Raw genomic sequence first — 14563 nt, forward strand, 5'->3', positions numbered from 1 at the left:
GCATCATCTGTTGATGCTGTGGACAATGAAGAAGGCAAGGTTTGGTGAAAGAAGTAGCATGAATCATGCATTTAAAGAATATGTCACAAATGTGTATGTGTGAAATCAAGCTTGAGCAGTGCTAGAAAGTCAGCTTGCTAGTGAAGATGAGTTTTTGCTCATTTTCCAAGCTTAGCAGTCTTTCTGTTGCTTTTTAGCAGTAGTACATGGATGCATAATTACAACTGTAACATATGTGCATGCTGTTGAATTGAAGACATTTATGGGAAGACCTGTGGGAATCTGCTAGTTTCCTCACCTACTCGCAAGGGACACTGACAGCAGTGGGTTGAATGAAGGCTGCCTGGTGTTTCCAGGGCTTTGAACTTCCTTCTTTGGCATGTGATGGGCTTTTTGGATTGCATCCCAGGGTGAGCGTGCGACAGGAACGTTGTTCTGGTGCCCAGCCTCTTTGACTGGAGGGCCAAGCACAGTGGAAGCTGTAGTCTGGAGTATGGTCTTTAATTTGGCTCCTCCCTTTGTGATACTGAGCTACGGTGCAGAAGAAGCAGCCATCCACAAAGTGCCAGTTGAGGTTTCCTTTTCTGTGGGGGATCAGCAGCTTTTCCCAGTCCATTCCTTTTCCCGTTGGATCATACTGGCCTCTGGCTATCCCCAGATGGTGTATGGCTTTGGTGGGGCTCCCACACAAAGCAAATCGGAGCAATGCTCGGTCTTCACAAGCCATGTTGCTGGCATGGAGGCACCAAATGAAGGATGTGGCTGCTGAATGTCAGCTCCTCCTCGGAGTTAGGAGGTTTAGGTTTTTTTCCTCTTCCTGTCTGGGTGTTCTGCCTGGATACTGCTGAAGAAGAGGGATTATCCTTATGAGCTGAGCTGCCATAAGCACTGTTGGAGCCAGTCGAGCTCCTGCTTGGCGCTTGTGCCCTGAACAGCCTGTCACAGAGACAAGTAGCAGAGCTGGTCTGATCATAGGCAGTTGGCAAAAATTTTATCAGGAAAGGAAAAGCAGTAGCTCACTGACTCACAAGAAAGTCACTTCTGAGGCTGCAGGTGAGAAGTAATGGTAGGTCTGTTCTGACTTTTGCTTTTAAGAAACAGTATTGAGGGCTTAGCTATAGGAACATATTTTTGATTCATAAATATAAACTGTTCCATAATTTGCAGCAGGCTTAAAATGTTATGGTCAGCTCTAGGATCTTACAGGAAAGTAACTTGTAATTATCCTGCACAACAGGATGAGACGAGGCATAGTGAGGAAGGGAGAAAGCAGATGGGTAACATAAAGCATCTGGAAGGGTTTGAAATAATGTGGTATTTTGGTTTTGAAGGGTCAGGAAAGAGATTTTTGTAGAGACAAGGAAAAGTGTGAGCAGCAATAAGCAGAGTTGGTCATGATAGCAATGGCATATGTGCCAGGTCATGAAAATCCCCTACATACAGGGGCTGAGGAAGGGACTTTCATAATGTACTCAAGTGAATTGATTTGCCTGCATCTGCCTTATCTTCTTCATGATGAAGTGATGAACAGCTGGTGGTGGCATTTATTAAGTCCATATTTGAAACCAAAGTTCCTGATTTGGGGCTGTATTCAACTTTATCTTCTTTTATTCAGATTTAAAAGATTGTTCTGTTTGTGTTCTATAATCTAGATAGCTGAGCAGTGACTGTAAGGGAAGGTTTATATTCAGTCTCTCATGTTTTGTTGTTTGGTGTGTCCTGTTTGCCCCTGGAATTGGCTAGAAGATTCTAGTGTGGATTTGGTAAGGTGTTTTGGTTTTGCTACCTCCCCCTCCTCCCTTTGAGAGGATGACACTGGATTTATAAATGTTTATACACTTTCTTATATTACAGAGAATTGACAGTAACTGTTTTTTGGACTGGAGGAGATTACTTGAAAAATAACAATATTTATAAAATTACCTGGTTTGTTCCAAGCTTTGCAGAAATGTGTTTGTATTTTGGAGTTCAAGTTTGCCTGCAGAGTGGGAGGTAGTTTTGTATGGTCAAGGTCAGCCCCTGGTGGGTAATTATAAGTAAAAGTGGTATACAAGAGGCATCCCTGGGGTGAGCTAGTCTCATCTTTTTTTGTTCAATCAATGTATTGCCATATGTTGAAATAGATGGAGCTGCTTTATAGTCTTCTGTAATGTTTCATCATTTGGTACAGGACTTTCAACAGAGCCAAGAAAAAAAAAATTCTGATTAAGCCCACTCGTAAAAGTAAGCCCTCTGTGGAGAGCAAGACTTGAATTTGTCTAGCCTGTGCATGAGGTGAGAGAGGTGTGTGATAATCTCATTTCACACAGCCAAACAGTGGACACTTAGTGGAGAGACTGTACCTTGCTGATAATATTGCTTAATGTTGAGAATTTGCACAAACATCAGAGCGAATTACTGACTATTGAAGGCTGCTTGACAACAGATTCAGTATTTTCAGGCATTTCACTAATTTTTAATACAGTTTGTAAGACCTTTGGTGTGATGTATCTGTATTATCATAAAGAATCACTTAGGTTGAAAAAGACCTTTAGGATCATAGTCCAACCGTTCGCCCAGCACTGCCAAGGCCACCACTAACCCATGTCCCCAAGCACCGCATCTATGCGCTTTTTAAACACCCCCGGGACGGTGACTCAACCGCCTCCCTGTGCAGCCTGTTCCAGTGCTTGACCACCCTTCCAGTCAGGAAACTTTTCCTGATATCCAATCTAAGCCTCCCCCAGTGCAACCGGAGGCCGGTTCCCCTCATCCCTAGTGCCTGTTACCCGGGAGAAGAGCCCGACCCCCCTGCCTACAGCCCCCTGTCAGGCAGCTGTAGGGAGCGGGAAGGTCCCCCTGAGCCCCCTCCTCTCCAGAATAACCCCCCCCCGCCGCCCCCCCCCCAGCCCCTTCCCCAGCCCCTGCCCGGCTCTGGACACGCTCCAGCCCCTCCACGTCCCCCTGGCAGTGAGGGGCCCAGAGCTGAGCCCAGGGTTCGAGGGGCGGCCGCACCAGCGCCGAGCGCAGGGGACGGGCACTGCCCCGGCCCTGCTGGCCACGCTGTTCCAGGTACCAGCCAGGATGTGTTGGCCTTCTGGCCACCTGGGCACAGGGCCGGCCGTCAGCCAGCCCCCCCAGGCCCTTTCCCCTGGGCAGCTCCCCAGCCCCCTGCCCCCAGCGCTGCCTGGGGCCGCTGTGACCCCAGGGCAGGACCCGGCCCTTCTCCTGGCTGAACCTCGTACAAGTGGCCTCGGCCCACGGGCCCAGCCTGCCCAGCCCCCCCCGCAGAGCCCCCTGCCCTCGAGCGGATCAACGCTCCCCCCAGCTTGGTGTGGCCTGCACACGTGCGGGGGGCACACTCGATCCCCTGGCCCGGATCAGCGACGGACGTTGCAGAGGACGGGCCCCAGCCCGGAGCCCTGGGGACACCCCGTGAGCCCGGCGCCAGCGGGAGGTGACTCCGTTCCCCACCGCGCTCGGGGCCCGGCCGCCCAGCCAGCTTTGAACCCAGCGCAGCGCACCCCCGGCCCGGCCACGGGCAGCACCGCGGTGTCTCCAGGAGATGCCGTGGGGGACGGGCCAAAGGCTTTGCTGCGCTCCGGGCAGACACCAGCCACTGCCTTTCCCTCAGCCACTCGGCAGGTCACCGTGTCCTGGCAGGAGATCGGGTTCCTCAGGCAGGACCTGCCATTCACAAACCCGCGCTGGCTGGGCCTGACCCCCCCGGCTGCCCTGCACGTGCCGCGTGATGGACGTGGGACCATCTGCTCCGTCAGCTTCCCTGGCACCCAGCTCAGGCTGACAGGCCTGTAGTTCCCCGGCTCCTCCTTCCAGCCCTTCCTGTAGACGGGCGTCCCACTGGCTGCCCCCCAGTCTGCTGGGACCTCCCCAGTTAGCTAGGGCTGCTGGTAAATGATGGAGAGTGGCTTGGTGAGCTCCTCCGCCAACTCCCTCAGTGCCCTCGGCGAATCCCATCTGGCCCCATAGACCTGTGCGTGTCCAAGTGGGGCAGCAGATCCTTAACCGTATGGAGCATTGAACACTTGATTTATCGGGCCCTGTAAGTTGCTGATTTGGATCTATTTTAAAAGATTTTTCCCTTCTCATTGGAACCAGAGGCCAAAACTGCAGAGGTATCAAGTCTGTCTTTCCAGTTCGAGCACAGAAGAACAGTTGTGATTCTCGGAACATCACGGATGGTAGATGGCAGAGCTGGCTGTCTGGATTGTACCTGTTGTTGTTTTAGAGAAAGATCTGAAAACAGGGCAGCCTGAAGTGCCCGTGCGGGTCTGTGGGCTCAGCTCCATGTCCTTTCTTAAGCAGCTTTCTTCCTCTAGCAGCCAGCAGTTTTGTGCTAGAGCAATGCCGTAGGTTGGACAATGTCATTCACAGCCCTACTCTATTTATAGGGTGTTTCAGCAACCCCTCCTGCAGCTCCTGTTTCCCGATTTAAAAGAGCTTTCGTGCTACGTTGTCTCCGCTCTTTTTCCACTGGCAGAAAGAAGGAGGAGTTGCCTTTTCTTTTTGAAACGCAACAGAGCATTTCTGCTTCTCTTTCCAGGCCATGGCTCTTGTCCCTCATTTCAGAGATGAGTCCAGCAAGGGGAGGGCTGTGGGTGAGGCACCTGCTGCTGGTGGGCACTTATGCTCAGCCGCTTCTATTGCCTTGGCTTCAGAGACAAGGGGTATGGCTAGTGAAGACTAGTAGGAGATAAGGAAAAAGTGGATCTAGAAGGCACAACCCAATGGGAAACTGAGTTAGAGGTGAGAATTAGAGTGGAAATGTACTGTGCTGATGCAGCGCCTCGCTGAGCCCCAACAGCGATCCCCGTCTGGAAGTGCTGGCAATTCTGCTGTGGCCTGATCCAGCTCACATATCAAAGTCAAGAGTTACGATTTTGATATAGGCCAAATGTAGCTCCAAGAAACTGCAGCACAGAGACCCCCAGCATGAGAAATACTATGTTAGAATAAGGCTCTCCATGTTAATTTTAAATTATTGTTGGTGTTAGCCCTTCCTCTGGTTTTTCTGCTTTTGCTTTCACCTTTCCCTTTTTCCTTCCCAGCAACCCAGACATAGCTTTATGTTACCTTTTTCTGTTGCAACGTTTGTGTTTATCTTTCAAAGCCAAAGGAGGACTTCATAACATTCAGTATCACAGAACAACTTTGCTTTAAAAGCTCATTAGCTAGAGCTTGTCTCCTGGCTGTTGCTTTCATTGACGGAAAAACATACATACCCATGTGTGTGTTTGTTGTGTCTCACTAGCTTTGCTGGTGGGAGGCAGTGCTGATAAAGGGCTTGAAGTAAAGCTTTGCCTACACCAGTGAATGCTCGTTTTCTAGTTTGTTTTTCCTTTTAATAAATGGAACAAGTGATCCTCGACTGAGCAGGCTGTCGGTGCCTGGATCTTGGACATCAAAAGTTTGACATAATTGTCAGTATTGGCCAAAACCAGCAGGAAAGCACAGGTTTGAGACACACTGTGAGCTCCTATTAGTTTTGTGAAAATTGGTATCTGGAAAGAGGATGGAGTGCCCCTATGGAGGAGAAGCTGATTTATCTTACAAGATGCTACCCAAGGACAGGCTGGCTGGCAGGTGGGTGTCTGCCTGGCTGAATGTCCCCACCAGGCAAGTCGAGAGTGATGCGAGGCACTGCGGGCCCTGTGGAAGGGGGACGCAAGCTGGAGCTCAAGTGGCTGTGGTGGGGATGACAACTGCTGTGGTGTGTTTTGCTGCTTGCAAAACCTGTTTATCTTATAAAATATGCTTGCGGAGTAAAGCTATGAACAGTGGTGTTTGCTTACTTATTCAGAAATTCATCCAGGCCTGCTTTAGAATTAGATTAGAATTTAGATTAGGCTGAAATTCATGGAGTTGAAAGAACCCAACTTCTACTATTTTTAAGTTGCCCTTTTTTAAAAATTCCTCTCTTCAGATGGCCCAAGTCATGTTATTTAAGTGTACTTTGCAAGCACAAATTACAGAAACTTACTGAAATTTCTAACTTAATTAGGCAGCATTGGGAGCTGGAGTTTTAAGCAGAACCTCAAAGATGGAAAAACTAGTGATAAAATGACAGGAGAGCTGGCAACATGTGGCAAGAAAATAAAAATAATGGGAGTGTGCTGCATGTGTGTAGCTGTGGAGGCCGGTAGGGTCCTCTTTGGTGCCTCTGCAGGCTGCATTCTGTCAGCAGCTTCCCATTTCCTCAGCCTCATATCTCTTCCCAACTCCTCCACCTCTCCCTTCATCCTTTCTCTCCTTTCCCTGCTGCCTTAGCAGGTACTGTCACCTGGAGTTAATCTGCAGACCTCTGCTTTGTGAGGACTGAGGGGGTGGAGTGAGAGCGAGTCCACCAGAGGTGCCTGGTGATGCTGCAGGCTCTGGCAGAAGCCCGGCAAGAGGGCTCATGAAGCAGCAGGCATGTGTGATGGGGCTGCTGGATATGAACCTGGCATCTGGAGTACTCACTGCTTACAGCGCACAGCGGTGGAGAGTCATTGCCTCGATGTGATTGAATGGGACTGTTTCATCATCTTTGTCTTTCCCACTTTGGTCTAGCAAAGTCATGTTCAAAGTTGCCCAGGCACCCTCAGGGTACCTGAGAGCCTGAGGCACAAGTCCTACAAACCTCACGATAGGAAAAAATTTGTTCTAATAGGCAGTCTAAATTGAAGTTCTGAGTGTTGGAGTGTATAACTGCAATGAGTGATGCTCTAGAATTAAAAAAAAAAAAAAAAAAAAAGAAAAGAAGCCAGGTTAATTGGCTTCAGGTAACGGTAAATGGCTTGTACATTCTTTCCTGATAAAACTTGCACAGATTTCTACTGACACCTCAGCAGTCACTTAAGTGTCAGCATTCCTCCCTCATTCGTCTTACAGCATCACAAAATAGGATAGCTTGGGACTAAGCATACTTGTTCTGAAACAAATGCTCACACATGGTGCTTTTCATGACTAGCTGTTAAAAAGTAAATACAGGCCATGCGTCAGTCCAGATCGATACTCAAAGGTAGACAAGTTTTCAGTCTAGCTATTATTTTTTTCAATATCTTTTCTAGGGGTAGGTACCCCACCAAATTAAGAACTTAAATGTTTTAGTAGCATTTAATCTGTATTATAAATAGTTGTTTTCACTTTTTTTTCTCTTAAACAAAAATGCGTTTTTACTCTCTTTAGGTGTAAATGTGGTTAACCCAGCACTACGTGCTGTACTCATGTGTTCTTCAAATAAAAGCATTCCTTCATTTGTATAAAAACAAAATAAAGCTCAGCTTGCTACAGAAGCTCTGGCCTTATGGCCTGAATTTTTTGGAAGGCTCTGAGTGTCCTGACCTGTGCTATGTACTTAAAAAAGCAAAGTTTAGGACCTGGTGATGAACAGGGCTAGTTCAGTGTGGGGGAGGGGGGAAGGCTACTAGTGGTCTGAGTTTCCTTATTGTCATTCTTAATGGTGACCTTTATAGCATTTAGTAGAGCCACAGGTTTCAGAACAGACCCTTTTTGGATCAGTGACATGTTACTTCTACCTATATGCACTGGGTCCCGTGGGAGTAGAGCCAGCACTTTTATAACAGCTTTAAGACAACTGTTTCTTTTCTTCCTTTAGGCTCATAGCTGGCAGCCTGGAATCAAGAACCCATACCGTGGGGTGGTGGTGTGGCCTGTTCCTGAAAATGTTGAAATTACTGTGACTCTCTTTAAGGTATGTTTTTTAAAGCATAATCTTTCCTATTTCATAAACATCATCTTGGCAAATTATGTTTGGAAACATCAGATAGTAATCACAAGGCTTAATCTTCCAGGGGCTTAAATTGTTAACTGCACAACCTTATGACCCCAGTTTAAATCTGGGAGAGAAGGATGGTCTGTTCCCTGCCAAAGCGTACTTTTGTAGTTTAGTTAACACACTGAAATATCTCATTGAGCTGATTATGGCGAGTCATTGGCATAGAATTTAGTACATGTGTAACTGCGCACGTACCACATGTGTAAGAGCTTGGCATGGGTTATAGTCTGGTTGGTTTTCTTTACACACTGTAAGCCAGAAGTTGTCAAAACACAGTCATTTCTAGACTTCCTTGTTCAGTTGTGGTGCAGTGACCCTATTTCTTACTCTGTTTACTAGGAAACAGAATCCAGCTCTTAATTTCACAGTATTTAGTATGCCACACAAACATCACAGTGCTTGAGTGATTGCAGTTGTAGGAGTGGATGGTGGAGTATTTGAGTAGTACAGAGAATTACAAGATTTTTATGGGCGATTCTGTTTAGGTACTGCATTTGTTGCATTAAAAAAGAAGCTTATTTGTGTGGCTGTGAAGCAGGAGAAATTGATGGTTATGCTAGAACTTATTTCCCAAATGTCATTGGGCAGAGGCACAAAGATAACAGTGCTGCTTTGCACGTGTGACAGTGTAGGAGGCTGCCTGAGCTGAAGATTTCTGGGATTTTTGTTCCATTAGTTCTTTCTTGTGCTTTACTCTGTCTCCAGCTACACTCTGGTTGTTCTTATTTATAATTGCTCCCTTTACAGCTTAGGGCAACAGTAACATACTTTTTTCTTAAATTACTGTCATAATTAGTAATATTTATATTTCTTTGTCTTGGGGACTTCCCTGAGTAACTGCTTGGAAGTGGCTTCTGGTTAGCCTTAGAATGTGGATTTATTACTTGGTTCACTAAGCCTAGAAAGGGGGTTTCTCTGGGGTTTTTTTTGTTGGTTTTCGGGTTTTTTTGTCCTAGGGATCACCAGTGAACAGAAACATCCCAGATTGCCAGTGACGCTAACTTATAAATTTATCTCTCTCCTTAGCAGACACATAGTCTTCAACTGGCATTGAGAAGTTCACTAGCAAATACAATTTGCTTTTGCATGCTTCAAGGGCCTCTACTTGGATTAAGAAGTCTAACACCATTATCTGACTGTGTGTGTCTGTATAATCTGAATAGGGTTATGTAACACAGTGAATGTTACTTAATATTTTTAAATTTTAAAGTGAAGCAGAATGTACACCGTTCTTGATTGTGTATGTGATGACATGTTGCATGAAGAATGAGAAATTAAGTTTCTTCTGGGTGCAGCTCTGTGGTGCTATGGCTTTGGAATAAAAGTAGCTGCCAGCCTTCTCCTGCCACCCCACACCACCTTTGGATTCCTACCTGCAGGGCTTCAGGGCTGTGTTGTGTAGCACAGCAAACCAGCCTGGTGCTTGTGCTGCTGACGGTGAGGGCTGGGACCATACAGCGAGGGAAAGAAGGGCCTCTGGAGCCGGTGTTAGGTATTACTACAAGCTGAATTTCATCCAGCACTGTGACTCTGCAGGCAGGTCTGCTCACTGGACTTCTTCCTACTCTCTCCAAAAATGAGCCTGCCTGTCACACGGAGGAGAGGCAGGAGCATGAATAATCCCAGGGACTGTAACTTCTGGGAACAGCACACACAGATCTCTGGGGGAATGAGCACTGGCTTTTAGAATCAAAACATTGAGATCACGCAAAGCAGCATCGCATTTTCAGGCAGCTTTTGATGTAAATCTGCTCTAATTGATCCTCTGGCTCCTCGGACAAGAGTGCTGTAAGTGGCCAAACCCCCTCTTTTCTCTGTAAGGACATGCAGGTGTGGTACAGAGCAGCAGGTTTTGAGCAGCAGGTCGCATGCCAGGAGTGCTGGATCTGTGTGAGGCAGCAGCCTGCCCAGGGCAGTGAGCTGCGAGCGGGACCTGGCTGCAGGCAGAATGTGGTGCTGGCATGGTTCAGGCTGTGCCCTGTCCTCTGGTGGCTCTTGACTCCCTGCTACAGCAGCGCTTCAGCTGGAGCGCAGGATATGTCCAAACACCTGGAGAGCTGGCACTTCTGTAGCTGGTGTGTTCTGGGCAAGGACAGTCAAAAAGAGCTAGCTGGTTTTTGCACAGCTGATGCATTGGCTGGTCAGCGCTGGAGTAGTGGGGAGGGAAGAATGTACTAGCACATTGCCACAGCCTTCTTGGGAGCTGACTTACAAGTCAGGTATTTATATTGTTCCTTTCTCTGGAAGGAGAGAGGCAAAACCAGAAAGCAACAAAACTCAGAAAAAGAGCCTGCTTGCTCATCTGGCAGTTCTGGAAAAGTCCCTTTAGCAGCCACTCCTTGGCACTTGGCAGTAAGCACACTTAACGTGGCCGTGTTGTGTGACAAACAGTAGTTTTCCTCTTTCGTTACAACCTGAGAAGCTGAGGGAAGCTGCTGACTCCACGTCTACCCCGGCGGCAGAGCCCACTGAGCGGAGGAGGTTGCTCCGACAGGGCTTTGTAGCAGTCACAGATAACAAATTAGCACAGCGGTGCTGTTTGAAATAGAAGTGCAGGAAAGGGAAAGAGTAGACTCCAGGATAGACAGCTACGTGTTTTGGGAAATGATTCACACAGTAGTGGCTGTGTGTTCGTAAGTGGCTGTTGAAATGTGTTGCTGGTAGGATTAGGAGATAAGTTGAGGTTTCAAGTGCTGATGAGAATGTTAAGCATATCCTCTCCAGTAGTCACCCATGGGCCCTTGACAGCTGGCGAGCAAAGGCCTGTGAGGAGTCAACAGATGAGGTACTCTGCATTATCTGCACATCCCTATTTTGGGTGTTAGCTTGTTTCCAATAATATGTTGTGTAATTCTTAGACAAGGAGAGCAAGGTATTGAAGAGACTATAACCTTCATTTAGAAAACTTTCATTTCAAATAAATAAAAAGTTTTTGTTTCATTTCACTTAGTTCTGGGCTGCTGGTAAAATTTCATTATGCTCCGGAGTCACGTGAGGAAAAGCATCAAATGGATATATTGATTCAGCTTCCCTTGACTAGCTTTAGCTCCTGCCTGTCCAGCTGGCTGAAGTGCTAATTACATAAAAAGTTCCATCTGTTCTGAAAGTTTAACTTCTTCCTTTACCATGCCCTATGTTGATATTTGGCTATGCCTTGGGTTTTTCAACCCAAATGGGGAGAAAGAAACACTGTGAAACAACAAGCCTATTGTGTGTTTTCAGTCTGTGATTTGTAGTGCTTTCATGGAAACATCCACAAATACCAGAAAAGCTAGCTGAATTCCCATTTTTTTGTTGTTTCCATGGTTGCACTCCAGAAGTTCATTTTTAGTGTCCCTGCATTAGCAAGGTTTAACCATCATATATGAAAGCTTGTATGCTTCTCCGTGGCTTTATGTACAAACATATACCTGTATCAACTGAGAGAGATTTTAAATGAGAAATTTTCACTGCCAAGCGAGACCAGTGCTTTTAGCAAAGCTAAGTGAACATCAATTGTACTATGAGGATTTAAATTGGAACGTGATCACTTTCTAGCTTAAAAGCAAAGTGAACTTCCCAAGCAAAGATGTTTGTTCTTCTGGAGTAAACATGGACTTTGCTTCATCAGATTACAAAACCCACCTGCTCTGTCAGTAATATAGATTGTTTGTCACACCATTGTACCATTGCAACAACAGGGAAGATTACCAGCTCTTCATTGCAAAGTTTGAAAAAGACATTTTAAAGGCGTAGCTTTCAGAGCACAGAAATTATTTGAGTAGAATAAGAATAAAATAAATGATAAAAGGAGACTTGTGTTGTTGAAAGCATTCGTGTCCCCACATGTATCTCAGAATAAATCCTGTATCATCTTCCTTGAAAGCCCGATTCCATCATGTGTTTGATTATAATGCAGTTACAGGCCATGCAGTAGCAGGAACACTGCAGCAGAGCCAATACATAGTCTCAGGGAAGGAGAGAAAACAAAAAACCCCAAAATGCACAAACCCCTTTGATAAAGCCGTTTCCCAGAAGCAGAGAACAAACCCAGGTTCAGAAAATACGTGTTTCAGTTTAGGAGAGACCAGGGGCTTGACCGGACATGATGGAGAATATTCTGTAGGAGGGAAGAACAGCCCTGTAGACAAGACAAGATGTTGTGTGTCAGATATGAAAATCATAAGCTCAGCAAAGTGAGCACGTTTGTACACTAAAAAATTAAATATCCAGGGTTAGTTTGAGAAATAATTATTAAAAATATATTCAAAGAGAAAAAGTAAGCCCTTGCTGTTTTTCTAGCCCAGAGGCTTTCCAGGAAAGCATGGACTGTCATGAGTTTGGTGTGGTGATGTACACGGACAGTTCTGCTGGTCTGCTCGGAGCTCCCTGCTTTCTGGAAGCTCAACAAAAGCTGACCAGAGTTGTATGTGATTTTCTAGGCTAATCAGATCTCTGTAAGCAGCATTGAAGCGACAAGAATTGGGTCAAATTTTGAGCCTTCTGCAGCTTCAGACAGCCAAATGCAAAAGCTGAGGACAGATGTTGGAGTACCTGGAGCATCTGCTGTAGGTCACCAGTAAAGGAAGATCACAAACCCTGTCATCATTTGATCTGATTCAGTGTGACAGTCCATAAGCAGTTATTCCCCAAGAAGAAAGACCAAAGATTAAGGCTGGTATGAAGTGATCTAATTGAAAGGCAAGCTTCAAAAGCCAGGAAGGCTTAGGGAGGAGGCATGGGGAAGGAAGGGAGGAAGGGACTAACAGTCTGAACATCTTCCCCACCCGCTCTGGCTGCTAATTAGGAGAAGGAGCAGTCCCTTGTTTCCTGATACGTCTTTCATTCCTATTAAAAGAGATAGAGAAATAACTCTGAAGATAACAGAAACTATTGAAGAAGGGTTACCTTTCGTCAGTCTTCTGAAACCAACTTGTACACCGTAGAAAGGATCTAGTCCTTTGAGAAGTTCTTTGTGGAATGGGCTGATGATGGACTGATCAATAGAGAATGGAAAAATGTGACAGGCTCGTTCCTTGTGGCTCTTCCCTTGCCCGAGCCCAGGAGAGTTGCCTGTTTTCAGGTAGCTGGTATGTGGGTGGGCAGAGTGGGGTGACAGAAAGAAGCTCATGGCTGGGATTGCAGAGAAAAGTTTGTAGGACTGCGAGGTCCAGCACATCTCTAGAAAAGCAGTTAACACAGTGAACACAGAGAAAATGTGAGATGGACTAGGTTTTCGCTGGTGCACCAAAGTGCTCTGCTGATCTTGAGAGCTGGAGGAATGATTATCTGAGAGTCTCACTGCAGGAGAACCGCTAAGATACTGTCCTGTCCTTTGCACCGTTCCCTACTATTGGCTTCTCACCTCAGTGTTACTTTTGAACACTAAAGTCAATTTACCAGGAAAAAAAATATAATAAAAGGGTAGGGGAAAAAAAAAAGGCTCTAAAACTTAGTTGAACATACTGAAAAGGATTGTCGTACTGCACAGTGAATGCATAGGGAAAGAGAAAGAGGAAAATGGGGCCCATCTCTTGATATTAAGAATGATTCTTTTTTTACACAATAAAATGAGGAGGAACAAAAAGCTGTTCAATCTGTTTGCTCAGACAGAGTTTTCAAATCAAGGTAAAACCATAATGAATGTCGGATGGAGTGTAGTTTGCATCTGTGGTAAGTTGGTAGAGAAAATGAGTATTAAAAAAAAAAGAAAATAAATGGCTCTTGCCAGCTCCCTTCATGTTACAGCGAGCTATGAGGCAGTTTCAGGCTGAAGAACGTACTGGAAACAGTTTGTTCCCTGAGCTTTTTAGGTAATTTTCATTATCATTTGCTTTCAGGAAGGAGGATGGGAAATGAGGTCTGTTTGTAACTCTTGTCTTCAGGTGTTTCCAGCTGTGCATTTTCAGTGATTGCTTGTATCTGCTTGCAGGTGAGGTGAGGTTTTGTGTGCTGTGTTATCAGGGAGGGCTTTCATACAGTGAAAATGTCAAAGGCTGCTATAACTGTACCTCCTAGGGTTGTTCTTCTTTGCAATGGCTTTTATTTTTTTTTCCCCCTGAAGAGCAGTCAGCTGTACAGTCCTCAAATAATAGTTTGCTATATTAATTGAGTTCTATGAGGAAATGAATGGAGGATATGGGTTAGCCAGTAGGGGAAGTATGTGTTACGTTTTTTTACTGGTGTTTACCCTCTTCAAATCCAAAATAAGATGAAAGATTACTCAGATTTATAGAAACATCACTTTTATGCAGGTCACACATAAAAATGTTAGCCCAAAGGGTGAAATGGTGGTTGCACTAGAAACCGTGTTATAACTGTAGTCATACAAGATTCTGTTAATGCTGACCACATAGTAAAGTTGTAAGAAATAGGACTATGCGTGCTGCTCTCTGGGCTTCTAATAAAAGCATTTTAATGAGAAGAGTGAAGCCACTGAAGTGTCTGTTGCAAGGAAATGCTCAGGCTCGTTTGGGGATTCCTGTTTCTAGAGGCATTTTAAGACTAAGAAGAAATGTGGCTTTTAAAAAAAATAAATCTGTATTTGTCTTTAAATCTGAAATATCTTACACATATGCAAAATATTTTAGCACGTTTCATATCTCTGAACTTTTGGTGAGGCTGTTCATTAGAGAAGTCCTTGAAGCTTTTCATTTTTATTTTTTATTCTGGGTATTTGGTAGAGTTTGGGGGGCAATACGCTAGTGTTTATTTTTCAAAAGTGTTCACAGCTCACTTCCAAGTGCATGCTAAAACGTTGAATATTGTCTTCTCATTATACAGTATTATTTTGCTCTATCAGATTAT

General features: G+C 45.4%; 1 protein-coding gene across 13 annotated transcripts in view; it reads left to right on the forward strand.

Annotated features, from left to right (window-relative positions):
* Positions 1–14563, forward strand: part of EHBP1 (EH domain binding protein 1) — a 226230-nt gene that overhangs the window by 37971 nt on the left and 173696 nt on the right. For all 13 annotated transcript variants that reach the window (XM_037391625.1, XM_037391623.1, XM_037391626.1 and 10 more), the window contains one exon: positions 7598–7693. In XM_037391625.1, the coding sequence (XP_037247522.1) occupies positions 7598–7693 (96 nt within the window). The remainder of the gene's footprint in view (positions 1–7597; positions 7694–14563) is intronic.

This window comes from Falco rusticolus, chromosome 6 (assembly GCF_015220075.1).
Source record: "Falco rusticolus isolate bFalRus1 chromosome 6, bFalRus1.pri, whole genome shotgun sequence".
Taxonomy (NCBI): domain Eukaryota; kingdom Metazoa; phylum Chordata; class Aves; order Falconiformes; family Falconidae; genus Falco; species Falco rusticolus.